This window comes from Triticum dicoccoides, chromosome 2B, assembly GCF_002162155.2.
Source record: "Triticum dicoccoides isolate Atlit2015 ecotype Zavitan chromosome 2B, WEW_v2.0, whole genome shotgun sequence".
NCBI classification, from domain to species: Eukaryota; Viridiplantae; Streptophyta; class Magnoliopsida; order Poales; family Poaceae; genus Triticum; species Triticum dicoccoides.
Genome location: NC_041383.1, coordinates 103,069,925 through 103,089,655, shown reverse-complemented (window position 1 = coordinate 103,089,655; position 19,731 = coordinate 103,069,925). Strand labels below are relative to the sequence as shown.

General features: G+C 47.1%; 1 protein-coding gene across 1 annotated transcript; it reads left to right on the top strand.

Annotated features, from left to right (window-relative positions):
* Nucleotides 1-7,407: 7,407 nt before the first annotated feature.
* On the top strand, nucleotides 7,408-12,163 carry LOC119362367 (probable apyrase 2). The gene is made up of 9 exons (XM_037627574.1): nucleotides 7,408-8,126; nucleotides 8,213-8,341; nucleotides 8,418-8,474; nucleotides 8,634-8,726; nucleotides 9,706-9,911; nucleotides 10,496-10,590; nucleotides 11,078-11,292; nucleotides 11,405-11,594; nucleotides 11,683-12,163. The coding sequence occupies exons 1-9, from the start codon at nucleotides 7,809-7,811 to the stop codon at nucleotides 11,793-11,795; spliced, it is 1,416 nt and encodes a 471-aa protein (XP_037483471.1). The 5' UTR covers nucleotides 7,408-7,808; the 3' UTR covers nucleotides 11,796-12,163.
* Nucleotides 12,164-19,731: the final 7,568 nt, after the last annotated feature.

The following is a 19,731-nucleotide window of genomic DNA, read 5'->3' as shown; positions in this document are numbered from 1 at the left end:
ATCTCATTCGCGATGAGAGCAAGCCTAGAGTACATTTTAGCGACGCCTTCACCATCCTTCATCTTGAACTTGTCAAGTTGACTTTGAAGCACATCCAATTTGGATTCCTTGACAGAGTCGATACCTTCGTGCATGTCAATCAAAGTGTCCCAAATTTCCTTTGCATTCTCAAGACGGCTGATTTTGTTGAATTCTTCGGGGCACAATCCGTTGAAGAGGATATCATAAGCTTGAGCGTTGTATTGCAGCATCTTCAATTCTTCCACGCTAGCTTCACGGTTCGGTTCTCTCCCATCAAAGAATTCACCTTGCAAGCCAATACACACAATAGCCCATACGGCAGGGTTATGTCCAAGAATATGCATTTTCATCTTATGCTTCCAACTAGCAAAATTAGTACCATCAAAGTAAGGACCTCTATGGTGATAGTTTCCCTCGCTAGACGCCATACTCTCCTAGGTTGTGAAACCAAGGCTATGACTACCAAAAGCTATGGAAATCAAAGCAAATGGAGGCCAAAGCTCTGATACCACTAGTAGGATCGAAAGTATGTCTAGAGGGGGGGGTGATTAGACTACTTGACCAAATAAAAACCTAGCATTTTCCCAATTTTAATTCTTGGAAGTTTTTAGCAAATTAGCACAAGTCAAGCAGTCAACCTACACATGCAATTCTAGAGTATAGCAGCGAAATTTAACACAATTGCATATGAAGGTAAAGGGGAGGAGTTTGAGAAGGCAAACGCAATTGACGACACGGATATTTTGAGCCGTGGTTCCGATAGGTGGTGCTATCGTACATCCACGTTGATGGAGACTTCAACCCATGAAGGGTAACGGCTGCGCGAGTCCACGGGGGGCTCCACCCACGAAGGGTCCACGAAGAAGCAACCTTGTCTATCCCACCATGGCCGTCGCCCACGAAGGACTTGCCTCAGTAGGGGTAGATCTTCATGAAGTAGGCGATCTCCTTGCCCGTACAAACTCCTTGGTTCAACTCCACAATCTTGTCGGAGGCTCCCAAGTGACACCTAGCCAATCTAGGAGACACCACTCTCCAAGAAGTAACAAATGGTGTGTTGATGATGAACTCCTTGCTCTTGTGCTTCAAATGATAGTCTCCCCAACACTCAACTCTCTCTCACTAGATTTGGATTTGGTGGAAAGAAGATTTGAGTGGAAAGCAACTTGGGGAAGGCTAGAGATCAAGATTCTTATGGTATGATTGGAATATCTTGACCTCAACACAAGTGTAGATGGTTCTCTCTCAGAAAATGTAAGTTGGAAGTGTAGGCATGTTCTGATGGCTCTCTCCTCGAATGAAGAGGGGGTGGAGGGGTATATATAGCCTCCACACAAAATCTAACTGTTACACACAACTTACCAATCTCGGTGGGACCGAATTGAGAAACTCGGTCGGACCGATTTAGCAAATCTAGTGACCGTTAGGATTTTCGGTGGGACCGACATGCAACTCAGTAGGACCGATATGGTTAGGGTTAGGGCATAACATAATCTCGGTGAGACCGATTACACAAACTCGGTGAGACCGATTTTGGTAATAAGCTAGCCAGAGAGTTGGTCAGGTAAACTCGGTGGGACCGATTCGCTCATCTTGGTGGGACCGAAACGTTACAAAAAGGAAACAGAGAGTTTACATTGCAATCTCGGTGGGACCGATCGCTCATCTCTGTGAGACCGAAACGTTACGAAGGGAAATAGAGAGATTACAATCCCATCTCGGTGAGACTGAGATCCCTATCGGTGAGACCGATTTGCCTAGGGTTTGTGGCAGTGGCTGTGACATCTGAACTCGGTGGCGCCGGATAGAAAGAATTGGTGGGGCCGAGTTTGACTTTTGGTTTAGGTCATATGTGGATGTGAGAAAGTAGTTGAGGGCTTTGGAGCATATCACTTAAGCATTTTGAATAATAAACTCATTAAGCAACACCTCATCCCTCCTTGATAGTATTGGCTTTTCCTATAGACTCAATGTGATCTTGGATCACTAAAATAGAAAATGTAGAGTCTTGAGCTTTGAGCTTGAGCCAATTCTTTTGTCCTTAGCATTTTGAGGGGTCCACTTTTCTCATCCATGCCATGCCAATCATTGAGCTTTCCTGAAATATTTATCTTGGGATAGCATTAGCTCAATGAGCTATATGTTGTTAGGAATTACCAAAACCACCTAGGGATAGTTGCACTTTCAGGGTCACTCCAGTCTGGGGCCTCGCCGTTGTCCACCGGCCTTGGTGCGCTCGACACGGTGTGGTCAACATCGTCAACAACCGAGAGTCATCGGAAGATGACTGTACGTGAGAGGCTGACAGTGGGGACGCACCACGCCCATGGACGCATGCATGCAACGGAATGTGGTGTGGTCAACGTGGTCAAGGAACGACTTCCATCGGAAGAATACTGTACGTGGAGAGGCTGACAGTTGGGTCCACGGCCGCAGCAAGGAAGTGCCTCCTTATTACGCGGAAAATAATGATTCCTCCACCTGACAACAGGGACCCACTGGACGGGCCACCGTATTTCGCAAAAAAAAACATTTCCCCCCGACTGCTGGGACCCACCAGCTACATCTTTGCACGCAAGGAAGTGCGTCCGAAAAAAATGATTCACCCCCTGACTGTTGGGACCCAACAGCTACATCTTCGCACGCAAGGAAGTGCCTGACAGTCGGGACCCACCTGGTCAAAGCGTACGTAAGGTTGTCATTCTGGTGGCGAACGTGTATGTACATACTGGTTAATGTAGAGGCGCTCACGTAGCATGTACACGTACATACAGTGGCCAGTGTGCAAGAAAGAAAATATGGCCACGTACGTACATACGGGCGGGGTCTCGAACGCCTACTCGCGCATACTTACGGCCAGGGTTCGTGTACATGGCTGGGCCGGAACGGAGAAACTACGCATCGTCGTGTTCATGGGGAGGCAACAGAATGCGTCGTGTTCATCGGGAGGCAATGGAACGCGTGGGAGCCAACCGACTTGGATGGAACAGCCGATGGAAACGAGGCCTGGCATACCGCTGAATGGAGAAAACAACCGTATGTTCGACCGGCCACGTTCGAAATAGGATCTTGTTCATCGGGAGGGCTCTGGCGTACCACAAAACAAAGGAAACGGACTTCTGTTGGACCTCCTACGGTCGAAACGGGGTCCTGTTGATCGGGAGGGGTGTGGCGTACCGCAAAACGGAGGAAACGAACTTGTGTTGGAGCGCTACAGTCGAAACGGGGGTCCTGTTCATCGGGAGGGGTGTGGCGTACTGCAAAACGGGACTCCATGGGATACTTTTCATCTCCATCGTCAACCTCCTCCAGCCTCCACGGCTACTGTTCATCCATCGTCGAGCTCCTCCAGCCTCCACCTACGACTGTTCATCCACAGGCTCCTGTTCATCCAGCCTCCGCCACGTGCTACTCCACCAGCTACTGTTCAACCAGCCCTCTCCACGGGCTACTGTTCAACCACCCCTCCACGGGCTACTGTTCATCCAGCCCTCCACCAGCTACTATTCAACCAACCCTCCATGGGGTCGTCCTGTTCATCCAGCCCTCCACTGGGTCCTGTTCATCCAGCCCCAACCGGCTCGATCAGGGTCATGTTCATCTAGAGGCAACACCACGGAGTCTTGTTCATCCACCCCCACCGGGAACTGTTCATCCAAACCCCCCCAGCAACACTCACTATTCACCCAGAGGCAGCATCGATCGACTTCAGTTAGCAGCAGTAGCGAAGGAATTGCTCGATCGCTTGGGTTCAGTAACGCGTAGCCTGCAGTGCAATCGCTCAGGTTGAGTTAGGCGATGCCTCGCTCGGGTTCAGTTAGAGCCCAACTCCTCGCACCCACGCGCGTACGGTACGAGAGAAACGTGCATCGCTCGGCCCCGACCACCCACCATAGCCGGGAACTCCCCGATATTTTCCTCGCCCTCGCTTCTACCACGGTTTTTCCGTCATGGACGGCCCAAAGAATGTCATGCAGCTGCGTCTCCAGCCCGCCCAGGACGAAAAACCCATTTTCTGTCATGATTTTTTGTCATAGAAGTAGGAGCCCACCACATCTATGATGATACCGGGTTTTGTCACAATTATCATCATAGAAGTGTCATAAGTATGACAGAATTTTTTTTCGTTCGGCCCAAAATTGTCACGGATGTGTCTTTCTTTTGTAGTGGATAGAACCCACTTGGAAGAAAATCAAAATGATTTCCAAGTGGTAAATCCAAAAGAAGTTGACAGAAAATCCAAATGCAAATCAAATATTCAATAAATCCAAGAAAAAGAAAAATTGGCTAAATCCAAGGTGTCACAACACATACATGAAACCATAAAAATAATGAAATGACAACTACTAATAAGCATAACAATATGAGTAGGACACTACATCATCTCATCTCCCCTTCATTGCATTTCCTTCTTACTAGCTTCCACAGATTTTTTTAAAGTGAATTAGCTTCCACAGATTTGTTTGGTCCTTTCGCTAAGCTTGCACAATTCAGCCATAGTAGGCCCACCCAAGACAGGAGGCCCACCAAGGCCAGGATTAAGCTTCATGTAGTTACAAAGGCACCTGTTTCCCCTGGACCGCTCAAGACCTTTGCCTACCGCCTGGCAGCACTCTTTCTCCGCAATGGGATTTGAACCAGGTTTTGTTGATGGATTGAAAGCAAGCAAGCATTTGTCCCTCATGGTGGTCACCAATCGGTTGCCTATCATTTCAACACATGATTTTGAGTCCGCTTGCAGCAGGAGACTGACGAAGATCAACTCTAGTGTGATCATCGACAATCCTATGGGAGCCCATGGTTTCGGTGCCATGCCGGCAGATAATACCCCTCCTGGTGGGGAGGTCTGAACTGGTGATTTAGGTGATTGGTTGCTTCCATTGTCGCACCCCCTGTCCTTTTATAGATCTTTGGTGTTGCATGCATTAGATAATGAACTTGGACGGTTGCAATACGATGAGGGCTCGTGATTGCATACCAATTGTTTAGATTTAAAGAAATTCCTATATTTATCACATCGAAAAATATCCAAAAATGCTTTAATTGCATGGTTCCTTTGCCTGTGCTTTTCTTTCTTGTCCCCCTTCACATTACCATTACTTTTATTGCCTTTCATTATATAAGGACAATCTCTAGTATTAAAGGGGGAGTTGGTGGCCGTACGTTCATTGGTCAAGCCTCCCCTCCCATGTCATGCATTAACTCAGCCAAATCAAATCAAATCTTTTGCAACGCCGTGGGTGTAAGGTAATTGCATTAACTCAATCAAATCAAATGCAAACATTCTAGATATAGATTGGATACGGGCAACCAAATCAAATCAAATATTTTGCATTAACTCCATCAAATCAAACGCGGACATTCTAGATATTTTGCACTATCTCAATCAAATTAAATCAAATAACTTCCTAATTTTAAATATGACTAGCAAAAGAGTTTGTGCGTTGCAACAGAAGAAGAAAAATCACACGCCTTTAACCCAATAACCATGATTCAATACCCCAATAGGTCTATGTCCTTTATTTCCGCACATGACATCCATCTATGTTGCCACTTATTCTCCTTCCCACACTCACTGAAGGTGGCCTCAGTGCTCACACAATCACATATGTGTTTGAATATGGTCAATCCTAAGACATCTCTCTCTCTCTCAGCATAAGATGAGAAATCTGCCTTTTTTCCCGCGAGGTTTTGACGAGGCGTGCATGTCTCGTTATAGATAGTTTCTTTCGTCTCCAATTTGCTTTTGCTGAGGCATTCATTTTTAGTCTGGATCGACACCGATACGAAAGAAAGGTGGATCATGCGATATTGATTAGACTAGCACCCTAAATATCATTTAAAAAAATACTTAATAGATAAAATAACATTGTATTTAGATTCTATAGATTTTTAATCAAATTCCATATACATGTTAAATTTGGAGTTACGATTTTAAAGATATGGATTTTTTTAAAGAATTTTATATGGACTGTGAGTTGATTATCCCAAATATCAGGGGTTTTACTACAAAAGAAAAAATCTAACTTAGAACTGAACTGCGAGTTGATTAGGAAAACATAAGTTTTTTTCCGCAAAAGCGAAAATCCGATTTAAGCCTAGATTGCGGGGTGAATATCAGAAAGATCAATGGATTTTTTGTAAAACACGTAGTAGCTGGGAAAAATAAATAGTCATTCCTTTATTAATAGGTATGGAAAGTTGCCTCTGAAAAAATTCATCGTTATGAGAATTGTTTTGTATTCCCTTGTACTAAATCAGTGACAATTAATATGTATAGGAGAGAGTAATTTGTTTATTTATGATCCAAAACATCGTGTTTGCTGTATTTTTCCAATTCAAGCAAAAAAGTTGTAGGCCACTCTAGTAAAAGAATTGAGAAAAAAAATGTGTGCATTGAGTGGACTTCCCCAAGGGTAAAATGGATTGCTACTAGAGCACGCATCTGGCATCGTATCCCTTCGCATGTGCTTCTCGCCACTCGGATGATCAGAGATTCCTAAATTATGTCATTGTTGCCAGAGTCTGTCTCATTTTTTGTGGCCTTATGCAATGGAGGTGCGGTGGACCTCGACCCTTGCGAGTGGGATGGGTCCTGCTCCGTTTTAGGTGTCTCCTTGTCCCGGTTTAAGTTTTGTGTCCTATTTAGAAAGGTGAGGCGTCAGCGACTTCTTGAAGATGGAATGAGGTTCTCCTTGCCTAGCCCCATCCTGGTGGTACTTCTAGCATCGTCTGAGGGCATTTGGAGTTGTGTCTCTAGCTGATCCCTGAAGATTCGGTCGGTTTTTGTCTTCGGTGAATCTACTTGGATTTGGTCCTTGTTCATCTACATCCATGTGTCTACAGGCTGGATACTTTTGAGCTTCTCTTCATCGATGATGATTGTCTGTTGCGCTCGTCCCATAAGGTCTTAACATGACGACTTCCTCACTGTTACCACAAACAAGATTTGTTCGGCATCGGTAAGGGCTGACGATGGCAGCACACCTTTGACTCGCTTCAATGCTTATATTCGTCGGTAATGGTCTATGGACTTGTTACTTTTATTTTATTGTTTGTACTGCCGTGACTATGGATGAGTCCATCGAAAGTTTTTTTTCAGAAAAAAGAAAGTTTAACTGGATCGCTGAATGCATCAACACGTCGACACGCTCTCTGGTTGGCGCGTACACGGTCAATTACCTGCCTACACCAACCAATCACGGTCCGGCGCACCCGTGGACCAGCACCGTGAGAAATTACCGAGCACCGCAGCTCCGGTGGCGTCCGGCCAACTCCGCACACGCGCGCGGACGAAGCCAACCCCGACCCAACCGCACCGGCACGGGCACGGCGAACCCGCACAAGCAACCCCCCACCCCCTCCCCCGCCGCGGCCGCTACAAAGCGCCGTCCTTTCCGCACGCCACCGCCACCGCCACCTCCCTCCCGCCTCCGTCGCGCGCGCGCCCGGCGGCAGCACCTAGACACCACCGCGCCACATCCCGAGGCGCACGCATTTCCCCAACGCGCGCCCGGATCCCGACGCCACCCCTCCCGAAGTCAAACCCAACGACGCGCGCACGCCCGCCTAAAACTCCACCCCCGAGGCTCGCGCAGATCGGCTGTCCATCCCTCGCCTCCTCCACGCCCACGCCGACGCGCGCGGAGCGGAGCGGACGGACGGGAGCGCTGGATCCCGCGGAGGATCTAGAGGCGGTCAAGCAGCCGTCGCCCCCCGGCCCCGGGGGCCGCATCCGCTACCGCACGCCCTCCTCGCCCGACCTCCTCCTCCTGCCCGCCGACAAGATGCGCCGCTACTCGCAGCTGCCGGGCGCCGGCCGCCAGGACACGCTCGCCGACCGCGTGCACCGCTACCGCGGGGTGCTGCTCGTCGTGCTCGCGCCCCTCGCCCTCGTCTCGCTCGTGCTCCTCCTCATGCCGCGCGCGCCCGCCGGGGCCGCCCAGAGGACCCTGGGAGGAGGGGACGGCGCCGCCGCCGCCGGGGGTAAGAAGTACGCCGTCATATTCGACGCCGGCAGCTCCGGCAGCCGCGTCCACGTCTTCTGCTTCGACGGCAACCTGGATCTTGTCCACATTGGCACCGACATCGAGCTCTTCGTCCAGGTAAGTCGACGACCCGTTCGTCCATCGGATCTGGATCTGGTCTAGGTCATTGTCAGCTGAATTCCGTTCCCCTTCCGCCCTTGCAGAAAAAGCCTGGACTTAGCGCGTACGCCCAGGACCCGCGCGAGGCTGCTCAATCGCTCGTCTCCCTCATTGAGAAGGCCAAGGAAGTGGTTCCGGCTGAATTGCGCGACCAGACGCCTGTCAGAGTTGGGGTGAGTGGTTTGTTCACACTAATTGATTTTGTAATCGGTGCTTGTTGATGTCCTTAGCTTCCTCATTCATTCACAGGCAACAGCAGGGCTAAGAGCTTTGGGAGCAGGAAAATCCGAAGAGATCTTGCAAGCGGTAAATGGTCTTCTATCATATCATCATCATCATCATCATTGTCTGCATTGCGAGTTATTATGCTTTTTTGTTTTGTTTCAGTGAGGTTTTTGTTACGTTATTACCAATTTGCCATGATTGATTGTGTACCTGGATGTTAATGTATCCACAAAAATGCAGGTTAGGGATCTTCTTCGTGAAAAGAGTTCATTTAAGAACCAGCCGGATTGGGTCACAGTTCTTGATGGAACTCAGGAAGGTGCATATGAATGGGTAGGATGCTGGCCTTAATTATCACATATGGTTGCGTTTCATGTTATTCTAACGCTCTTCAGTATTTTTTTTTACCACTGCATGTATTTCATTTTTTTAGAAGACTACATGCCATTTTCCTAAGTTATGAACTGATTTGATGGTTTACTAGTAAGGTACACGTGCATTGCACGTGAGAACTTACATAACCAATGTATGATTGCATATTTGACATATCACGTAACACAAGCAACTAGAGATTATAGTCACATATGCATCATGTATGAGATGTAGATTTAATTCTTGTAGTTCATGGCACTGAAAAATAAATATAAATCATTTTATGAAGATGCTGCCATAGCCTTGTACAAGAAGTAAATAAAGCAAAAGAGAATGTCAATTCTTTGAGCGGCATGTTATATTGCTATGCTACTGTAGCAATGGAGTTTGTTTTGTGTGTGTTCTCTTTAATAAAGTGATAAGGTTTGTGCATATTATGCATTTATATTCATAAAGTAAAAAAGCAATAGCAATTCATTTACAAGATAAAAGTTGGCAGTCTTAAAGTATGGAAGATTGTAGAACACAGGAGAAACATAGTGCTTTGAGATTTGTGCATAGGGTGCATTGTGCTTAAGCTTAGTAATGGAATATTCTAGATGGTACGCATGCATGGCAAAATCTTGTATATTGAATAAGATGTCCAATGGCCAAGAATGCTCGTATTTGCTGACTTTCCACAGTTTGATTGGCTTCATCCAACAGCCAATATTCAAAGTCATTCCCACACTATATAGTGGTATAGATATAGATGGTATAGACATGTAAAATTGTATGTAAGTAGAGTTCAAGGTAACCACTGACCAGGCCTATTAGAGGTCAGATTGTGCGCTAAGCAGAGTGTTTAGGAATTACTCATAAGCTTTGCTGCTTTGTTTACTACCTTCTAGTTAGGGACATATACCATATCTCTCTCATTCACTCTTCTATAATCTTACAGGTTACCATTAATTATCTGTTGGGAAATCTGGGAAAGACCTATGCAGACACAGTTGGTGTGGTTGACCTTGGCGGTGGATCTGTCCAAATGGCGTATGCTATCCCAGAGAAGGATGCTGAAAAGGCTCCTAAACCAGCAGATGGTGAAGAATCATACGTGAAGAAGCTTTTCCTTAAAGGGACAACATATCATCTTTATGTGCACAGGTTGATATTATAACTTCCGTTAGCTTTTTGCTGTTCCTCCTGTTTAGCTGAATTATTGTCCTGGTAATTTGTGAACCCTCTGCTGATGTTTCTAAGCATAACACGAAGTAACAATTATGAAAACCTATTTAAGCACCTGATGGTGGTACTGTCCTGCAAATCTTGTTTTTGTCTAATTGGATTGATGAGCCATAAATCACTGAAAGAAAAAAAAGTGCAATCATGTAAGAAACGATCATGTCACCACAATACATTAATGACCTAAAATAATTCATATTGGGAGTGAGAAATTCATGATGATCCCAATTTAAATGTGTAAAAATCCACCAGTAAGAACAGCTGAGTAATCTCAAGAAAAGCATGACTTTGTTTAACACTGTTTCAAGGCAACTGCATTGTAGACAAACATATTGCCATCGGTTCAACCAATACCTAATCTGAACTGACTTTAGTTATGCATCCACTTGTGCTCTGTGGGTAATAAGTTTTTGGTGTATGACTAATAGAAGTGACATCACATGATTATTCTTGTCCAAGGTGTGATGAGTTTAAATCATGAATATAAGTGTGAACTTTCATTGCAGTTATTTGCGCTATGGATTGCTGGCTGCTAGAGCAGAGATCTTAAAAGCTGGCAATGCCAATGGTTACAGCAACTGTGTATTGGCTGGACATCAGGGTATGACTGCTTTCTTCTGCCTTACTGTTCCGCTATTGTCTTTTTCATCTGCATCTTAAAAGTCTAGGTTAGTTCCCAGCCCATTCAGTGAAGTTTGTTCCCAAAAGAAGTCAGCTTTGCTATCTTGTGAAGCAAACTCAGGCTTACAGTAGGACGAATTCCTCAAATTTGTTTTGTGTACATTACCATTCTCTACAGGACAAACTATCTTATTTGTTCTGCTTGTTAGTCTGCCGCTTATCATCCTTTCTGTTAAAAGTACTTGTATTACCATATATACTCCCTCCGTCCCATAATACAAGAGCGTTTTTGACACTATGTCCAAAACACTCTTATATTATGGGATGGAGGGAGTATTACTTACTTTGTATTATGTCCATAAAAACTCATAGCCAATACAAACCACAAGTAGATTATGACATGACATGCTTGTTTTCATTGTGCTGATCATAGGAGGACTCTATTCTAATGGCATTTATGATTTTAGGGCAATACAAGTATGGTGGCAATACATTTGAAGCATCGGCTGCACCTTCTGGCAGTAGTTTTTCGGAATGCAGGGCTGATGTAGTGAAAGCTCTTAAAGTAGATGAAGCATGCACTCACATGAAATGTTCCTTTGGTGGCATTTGGAATGGTGGTGGTGGTGCTGGACAGAAGAATCTCTTTGTAGCGTCGTTTTTCTTTGACAGGGCAGCTGAGGTAAGTTATGGAGCTTCTGATTCTAGCACTGTCCTCCTTTTGAAGATGAATTTCACTTGTTTGCTACTGTTTCTCACTATGCACCTCTAAGCATTCCTTGATTCCTGTTCAGGCTGGTTTCATTAACTCCAATGCGGCTGTTGCCAAGGTCAAACCCTCAGACTTTGAGGAAGCTGCCAAGCGTGCTTGTAAATTGAACGTGAATGACGCCCAATCTAGCTACCCTGGTGTCCAGAAGGATAACGTTCCATACATTTGCATGGATCTTGTTTACCAGTACACACTGCTCGTGGATGGATTTGGTAAGAGTCCCAGTACGAAGTAAAAATGTCCGTAATCATGTACAACTATTGTAGATATATCTCATGCTTCTCGCCTTCCATCTTGCAGGTGTTGATCCCCAACAAGAGATGACATTGGTAAAGAAGGTTCCTTACAGTGACGCGTTTGTTGAAGCTGCGTGGCCACTCGGAAGTGCCATCGAGGTTGCATCTTCGTCATAGGCAGCACCAGTGTAGCAACAGAAACATGAACGTGGGAGCATGGGCATGGCCACCGTAGAAGAAGTTTTGGATTCAGGGGGTTTGCACCTGAGCCGGTTCTGTCTGTGCTCCCCTCCTGAAGTCGCCATTTTGTCGCCCGGTCAGCTCGTCCAGCCTCCCCTCCCATACAGTATAGGTTCATACGCAAGGACATGAGGATTACGGCACCAGTTGTACTGCAGCCAGACGCCATTGGAAGGCGCATTATTATTTTTGTACTAATGATGAGAGTAGACGAGAGCATTCCATTCTTTCTGACTTCCACTTGAGATGGGCATAAACACATTGTTCAATTACCGTAAATGCATTGTTCGTTGCCATATTTTAAACTCTACATTGTGTGATCGGTTGTCTGCCAGGTATAGTTGGCTTCAAAAATTTGAGATCATTCAATGATGAGGCCGGAGTCAGACTGCATGTACAACCTGTGTCAGAGCATCTCTAGTGGCGCCCCCAACAGCCCAATTTTTAGCGCCGGTGGCCGAAAATCGGCCCAGCCGTGCCCCCAGGATCTCGTTTAGTGCTGGTTTGGTCGAAATCCAGAGCCGGCGATCCCGCCCCAAACCCAAGCAATCGGGTGTCGCCTGGGCGCGTTGGCAGAAGCGAAAAGCGGCGTGGGGCTGCTCCGTCGTCGACAAGCGGCGTGGGGCCGCTCCGTCGTCGACAGGAAGCCCTTTTCCCGCCGTTTCCTCCCGCTTCCCCCCCTCGGCTTCCCTCTCTTCTTCATTCCTCCCGCCAAACCCGCGCCTCCTCCCTACCCTTCCGTCCACCATGCCGCCGAAGAAGTACGTGATGCCCCACGCCGCGGCGGATCCCACAGTCGCCGCCGTCGCCCAGCCGAAGCAAAGGAAGCCGAGGGCGCCGCTGTCCAAGCCCCCCGACATGAGCAACGCCGAGTGGAAGGCGGATGTGGAGCGCCGGGAGGCCGTCACCGCAGATAGGTGCAATAGGGCCAAGAAGGCCAGGGAGAGAGCGGCGCACGCTGCGGCTGCGGCGGCGGCGGAGCATGAGGCCGAACAAGCCGAGGCGGCGCGCACGGCGATGATGAATCCACCTGGTGGGCACGGCCCGTACGCGGCCTGGAGCCAGCAAAGTGTCGGCTCTCCGCCCGGGTTCTCGTCGTCGCCACACCCATGGAGCACGCCGTCGATGGGCTATGCCGATGCCGACGCCCACGGCGGCTTCAACCCCAACATCACCTTCCCTCATGGGCGCCCAGTCCAGCGCACGCCCTCGCCCGCGTTCGCCGGCGTGCAGTACCTGCCGTACACGTACTCGCCGTCGGACTACGCAGCCTCACCGACACCACCTCTCCGCCGCGGCCTCTACTCGCAAGCCTCCTCCTCATCGCATCTCGGCGACGCCGACGCGACGGATGCTGACATGGAAGACATCATCGTAGCCGGCTCGGCTGCCGCCGCCGCTTCCCCCGAGTTCACTACCCAAGACGGCTCAATTGACCTCGGCGACATGGACGACGAGCTTGACTATGGCGAGGAAGAGCCGGAGGACGAGGAAGAAGAGGAGGAGGAGCCGGCGCCGACGAGGAAAGGCAAGAAGAAGAAGAAGAAGAAGGTGGCCAAGACCGGCAAGCCGCGCATCAAGTGGGCATCCAAGGAAGAGGAGTGCCTCGCCGAAGCGTGGAAGGTCGTCTGCCTCGACCCGGTCACCGGCACGAACCAGAGCATCGAGACGTATTGGGCCCGCATCAAGGCCGAGTTCGACGAGCGCAAGCTCGTCGACCCCTACTTCAAAAGCGTCCACATGAAGCGTGGGTCGAAGGCGATGGCGAACCATTGGGGGCTCATCCAAACAGCGTGCACAAAATGGCATGGGATCGTCGAGGAGGTCGCGGCTCACCCGGAGAGCGGCACCAGCGTCCAGGATCAGGTATAGCACACCGTCCTTACTATTGCCTTCCGCCGCGTGCGCACCCGGGCGCGCGCTAGCGCCGACTGATGTTATTTTCCTCGGTGCAGCTGCTGCGCATGTTCGCCATGTTCCGCGATGACAACAGCGAAGTAGAGTTCAAGTACCTCCACGTCTTCAAGCGGATCGACAAGTGCGAGAAATGGGCGGGCGTCCGACGCACCCTCGCCAAGGCCAAAGAGACGTACAAGCCGGACGCGCCGACCCCGGGCGCGGCCGACGGGCGCCTGGACGGCAACAAAGGTGCCAAGAAGGCGAAACACGCCGAGTCGGCTGCCGCACGCGTGCAAGAGTCCATCGAGCACTGCCTCGCCGATGCCAAGACCAGGGCCGCCCAGCGAAAAGAGAAAATTGAGGCGAGGTGGGCTGCTTTGATGACGAACAGCGCCGTCAAACTCGACTTGCACTGGACCAACGTCGCCGCGAAACTCAAAGCTCAAGACGCCAAGAAGAGGAACAACGACCTCGCCTTCTTGATGGGCGGCGCTGACATGCTCCAGAGCGGCGATGAGAAGCTCAAGGCGTGGTTCTTGGCGGAGCGAGGCCTCATCCTGAACCAGATACCGGCGACGCCGACGCCCAACCCGACTGATGATGATGCCTCCGCGATGCCCAGCCCCACCGACGATGCCTCCGCCGCGCCCAGCAGCACAGAAGCCGCGCCGACCAGCCCGGAAGCCGCGCCGACTCCTCCTAGCCCACGTACGCCGACGCCGACGCCGGAGGTTGAGCTCGACATTTGATGTATTCCTTCCGCGTCCTTCCTTTTTTGTACGCCGAACTACTGCGTGTCCTTTCATTTGATCGCGGAACTGTGGCACCAAACCGCCGAACTATTGCGATGATCGCCGGTTTGTGATTTTTTTGAGCGGGAACGACCGAGTTTGAATATGGGGCGCCTTGGGGGCGTCTTGGGACGTGGCTGAGGAGAAACGAACTTTAGGGGTCAATCTAGTGCCGGTAGGCTGCTCTTTTTCGGTGCCCTGGGGGACCGAACGGCTCGAGGTGCTCTCAGCCCGTCCTATTCCGTTTCGATACCAACTCGAATCCAGCCTCCGTCCTGTAGTCCACAACCGGATCCTCCACGACGAACCGAGCTCTGTTTACCGCGCCCCGGCCCTCGCCCATGAGTCGCCGGAGCTCAGGCGCCGGCCGCACCCTGGCATCGGAGTGTTCCCGGACGAGGCCGGGTGCCACGGCCACCTGCCTCACGGCGAGGTCCGCATCCTCTGCTACCGTCGGCGGCCGAGACGCATACAAGATCGCGACGCTCTGCTCTCACCGGCGGTCCGGAGCCAAGTAGTACGGCATCTGTGTCTACGACTCCGGCGCCGACGCCTGGACCCGGCCGCACGCCCACTGTCTTTCCGCGGCCGCAGGACGCTCCGACGAAGCATCTCTGCAACAGGGTCGTCACGGTCGGAGGCGCCATGGGCTGGGTTGACCTCTGCCAGGGCATGCTCCTCTGCGACGTGCATGTCCCAGGGGAGGAGGAGGAGGAGCGCCCCCGCCCCAGGCCGCTTCGCTACGTCCCGCTGCCGGAGTCGATGCAGCCGACGGCGACCTCCGTCTCCACGGCCTCTCGTCCTTCTTCCGGGACATCGCCGTCGTCAACGGCCGGATCAAGTTCGTCGACCTCCAGCTCCACGCCAGCCCGGGCTCGCCCATCCCGGACGGCTGTCACGTGGAGCATGGCAGCGGGCAGCTCGGGGTTTCACAAGGACGGGGAGGTGAACTCCAGCGACCAGCGACATCCGCAACCCCCTGACCCGTCCCTGTTCGTCACCCACCCCAGGCTCAGCGCGCACGACGACGATGTTCTCTACCTGATGACAAACACCGGCCCACACGACGACCGCGAGTCGTGGGTGGTGGCGATAGACATGAAATTGTTCTGAAATCTGGGAACATTTTTCATATTGATTTTTGAAATATGATTTTTTTTTCAAATCAGGGTGAACATTTTTGGAATTCAAAATTTGATCATCAAATGAAAAAGTTATTCATTGAAATAAAATAATGTTCATAATATTTCCAAAATGTTCATAGAATTAAAAAAATATTCGTAAAAATAAAAAAAACTTCATTGGTTTGTTAATAAAATTCCAAAAATGTTTACCTAAATTAGAAAAATGTTATAGAAAATTAAATTTTTGTTCATCAAATTTCAAAAAATGTAGTTTATGAATTTTATGAACTTTTGTTCCATTAGTGACATTTATTAAAATTCTATTTTTTTTGAAATCCCAAACATTTTTAAAGAAGTAAAAAAGAAGACAAAAAAAATGGGGAGCCGCCTGCACCTGGGCTGGCCCAAGTTTGAGTGTAGGGGAGCCAGAGGGTGCGCGCTGCATCTTCGAGAGCAATTAGTTGACGACCGTTCCTTCGGGGGCTCGCAACGATCACTTGGCGCGCTCTCAGCCGCCGCCACACGTCGCGCTCTGGGCGCTCCCTTCGTTTTTTTTAATTTTCCGCACACATTCTCGGCTTTTAAACCGTTTTTGTTTTTTGAATTTTTGGTTTTCTACCGGTCTTCCTTAGCTTTTGGACCAATTGTTTTTCCCAAAAAACATCTTTTCACGCGAAAAAGCGCCTTTTCTTTTTATTTTTCTTGCTTTCGCGAGAGGCATGGCTTTGCTTCCGCGAGTGGCATGTTTTGCTTTTGCGAGAGGCATGGAGACAAAAAAAAACGCATTTTCTGTTTTTTTCCTTCTGCGAGAGTCACGGTTTTGCTTCCGTCGTGCCTCTTGGAAACGGGAAAAATAATGTATTTTCTGGTTTTTCCCTTCCGCGAGAGGCATGGCTTTGCTCGCGCGAGAGGCACGGCCGTGCCTCTCGGAAACGGAAGAAAGAGTCAGCGTTTTCTCTCTTTTTTCTTTCGTGAGAGTCACGGTTTTGCTCGCGCGACAGGCACAATTGTGCTTTGACGAGAGTCACGGCCGTGCCTCTTTCGAAAAGGAAAAAATCGTGCTCCCGGTTCGGTTTATTCGTCCAGTTCTTTTTGTCCGGTTTTTTTGTGAAAAAAAGTTTGTCAAAACCTATCAACATAGGATCTAGTTTTGAAGATAGGAATCCAAGGGTGAAACCGGTTTGAGATTTGGATGCATGGTTTAGGAGATAAAAATGATTGGAATAAACGGATCTACGAAAAAGGGAAAAGTCCCAGGTTGCGACAAGTAGCGCACATACAGTGCGCCACTTGTCGCAACCTGGGGAGGTGGGAGTGATCTTCGTAAGAAGTACTCCTCAATTAGTGATTTCGTGCATCTTCCCCATGGCCAAACACGTTGAATAGGAGCTCCCACTGGGAACGGCACGGTGTTGGGGCACCCATATTTCTCTCTTTAAGCGAGCACAGGGGAAGCCTTGCTTCGGGGCACCCCTAGATGGGCCGACCCAGCAGCGTGGGAGGCTATAGCATGTTTTTTTCTTTGTGTTTTCTATTCTCATTTATTGCTTTTTTTTGTACTTCTTATTTATACTTTAAAATATTCTACCCACACACATGAAAAATGTAGAATAAGTATTACAAAATGTTGAACAAGTGCTTAAAAATTGTTGAACAAGTATTTGAGAATCTTGAATATGTATTCCAAACGTTGAACAAGTATTAAATATCGTTGAAAAAGTATGTGAAAAATATTGAACAAGTATCTGAAAATATTGAATAAATATTAAAAATGTTGAACAAGTATGTGAAAATGTTAAATAAGTATTAAAAAAATGTTTAATGAGTATTTGAAAAATGTTGAACATTTATTTGAAAAACTCCAAATAAGTATTAATAATGTTGAACAAGTATTTGAAAATGTTGAATTAGTATTAAAAGATATTGAATAAGTATTTGAAAAATGTTGAACATGTATTTAAAAACTGTTGCATAAGTATTAAAATGTTGAACAGGTATTTAAAAAATGTTGAATATGCGTCCGGACAATGTTGACCGTGCATACAAAAACTGTTGATCACTTACTAAAAGAATGTTTTTGAAGTATACGAAAATGTAGAGTGAAGACGAGATAAACATAAGAAACAACAAAAAATGGAGAAGAAATGTTAGACATTTATTTGAAAATATTGTTGACATATACAAAAGATGTAGAATAATTACCAAAAGAACTAACCGCACGAAAAAAGAAATAAAAAGAAAAAAGAACAAAGAACAAAGAAGCAAAATGCAAAAAAGAATGAAAAAATGGAGAAAAAAAGAATAAAAAACCCCGTAAGAAATAGGAGAATAAAGAAAACCAAAGAAAATATAAAAAATAAAAATCTGTGAAAACTGAGAAAGAAACGAAAAAACTAGCTCAAATTGCATAAAGAAGGTCATGCCCCTAGATCTAACCACGAATAGAATGTGGGCGTACTGGCTAGCAGCGTAGTCTGGTATCCTTTGCGGCCAGGGATCTAAATTAAGTATTATCTTGACTAGATAAACTAATAAAGCTATTATATTGTCTAGAGAAAATAATTAAATATTTAATTAATATACATGAGCGACATTCTAAAACAAAATGAACTCATATTAGGAAAATGGTTTTGCTAAATCTCGCTCATATTTACTCAGAGCACTTTCAGCATCATATACTTTTTTCCTAATTTTTATTTGTCATTGATTTACCGGTTTGATTTGTATGTTTTAAATCCTTTTTATAGGTTTTTATTTTCGGTTTTCTTTACGGTACTTGTGTAACTACAGTGCACACCTGTCGACCATGTGCCACCACAGTTGCATGACAATCGATCATGCGCAACTGTAGTTGCACATTCCTGCATCGGCGCACAACTACAATGCTACCGATTGCGCTTAACTACAGTTGCACATTCCTGCATGTCCACCGATCGCGTGCAATTACAATCGCATGTTTGTCGGTCGTGCATAATTGTATGTTCAGTTGTCTCTCATAGGTGCTCATAAGATCAACAATAAACATACAAAATATCAACTAATATACTAAACCAAATGTAAATCGGCAGGAATCTAATCACATCCTTAGAAAAATATCAGAACATGCAACCATGGACTAATACTGTTAAGCTGTAGATTTCAGTAATGATAAAAATTTCTGGCTCCGCCACTCCCCTTATGTGCACTTATGAGAGACATGTGAATGTATTGACTGGCTTACGTGCAACTGTAATTGTGTGCGTTCGATGGACATGCAACTGTAGTTAAGCATGACAAGTGGCATTTAACTGTCATGTAACTACAGTGGCGCGTGGTCGATGGATGTGCAACCGTAGTTACATAGGTAGTGCGAAAAAGACAAAGAAAAATAAAAACCCACAAACACTAAAAAAACGTAACAATCATACCCATAAAACAAAAACAAATAAAAAATAGGAAAAAACCACTCCCCATAATTTAGCAAAACCAATTTACTAATATGAGTTCATTTTCATTTTATGCCCATGAATATTACTAGTTAATTAGCTTTAACAAATAATTGTTAATTAGTTAACCATTTTTCGGGGGTATGTTATTAGTTAATCTGCGCACACAGGTAGTGCATCCGTTGGGCTGGTTAGACTGACTTTTGGTAGGCCCATATCATCAATGCGCCTAGTGCGGTATCCCTCCTATTTGACGGAAAGACCATTGAGATATGGACGCATGGTTTAAAAGATAAAATATTTTAAATAAAGAAATCTACAAAATGAAAAAACTTCCGGGTTACGACAAGTGGCACATATGCAGTGCGCCACTTGTCACAACCTGGCAAGGTGAAAATGATCTTTGGAAGGAGTACTTCTCAGTTAGTGATTTCGACAAGAAGAGCATGTAATAGCCCATGTACGTGGCCCTTTTTTAATTAAGTCCGGGTGGAAAGTCTACTGACAAGTTTGTTGCAATCGAACTTGTTCCTTTCCAGGCTGGGCATTTATACCATCATCAGAAACAAAATAAACAAGCATAAGCGATTGTTGTATTTTTGTTGTTGCAAATGGCAAGTAACCGTGTTGTTCT

What these genes read in the sequence shown, in the direction of transcription:
- LOC119362367 (XM_037627574.1), top strand. Translation starts at nt 7,809, where the DNA reads ATGCGCCGCTACTCGCAGCTGCCGGGCGCCGGCCGCCAGGACACGCTC. An exon ending in CCGAAGAGATCTTGCAAGCG is followed by an intron (nt 8,475 to 8,633) that starts GTAAATGGTCTT and finishes ACAAAAATGCAG; the next exon opens with GTTAGGGATCTTCTTCGTGA. An exon ending in TCTTTGACAGGGCAGCTGAG is followed by an intron (nt 11,293 to 11,404) that starts GTAAGTTATGGA and finishes ATTCCTGTTCAG; the next exon opens with GCTGGTTTCATTAACTCCAA.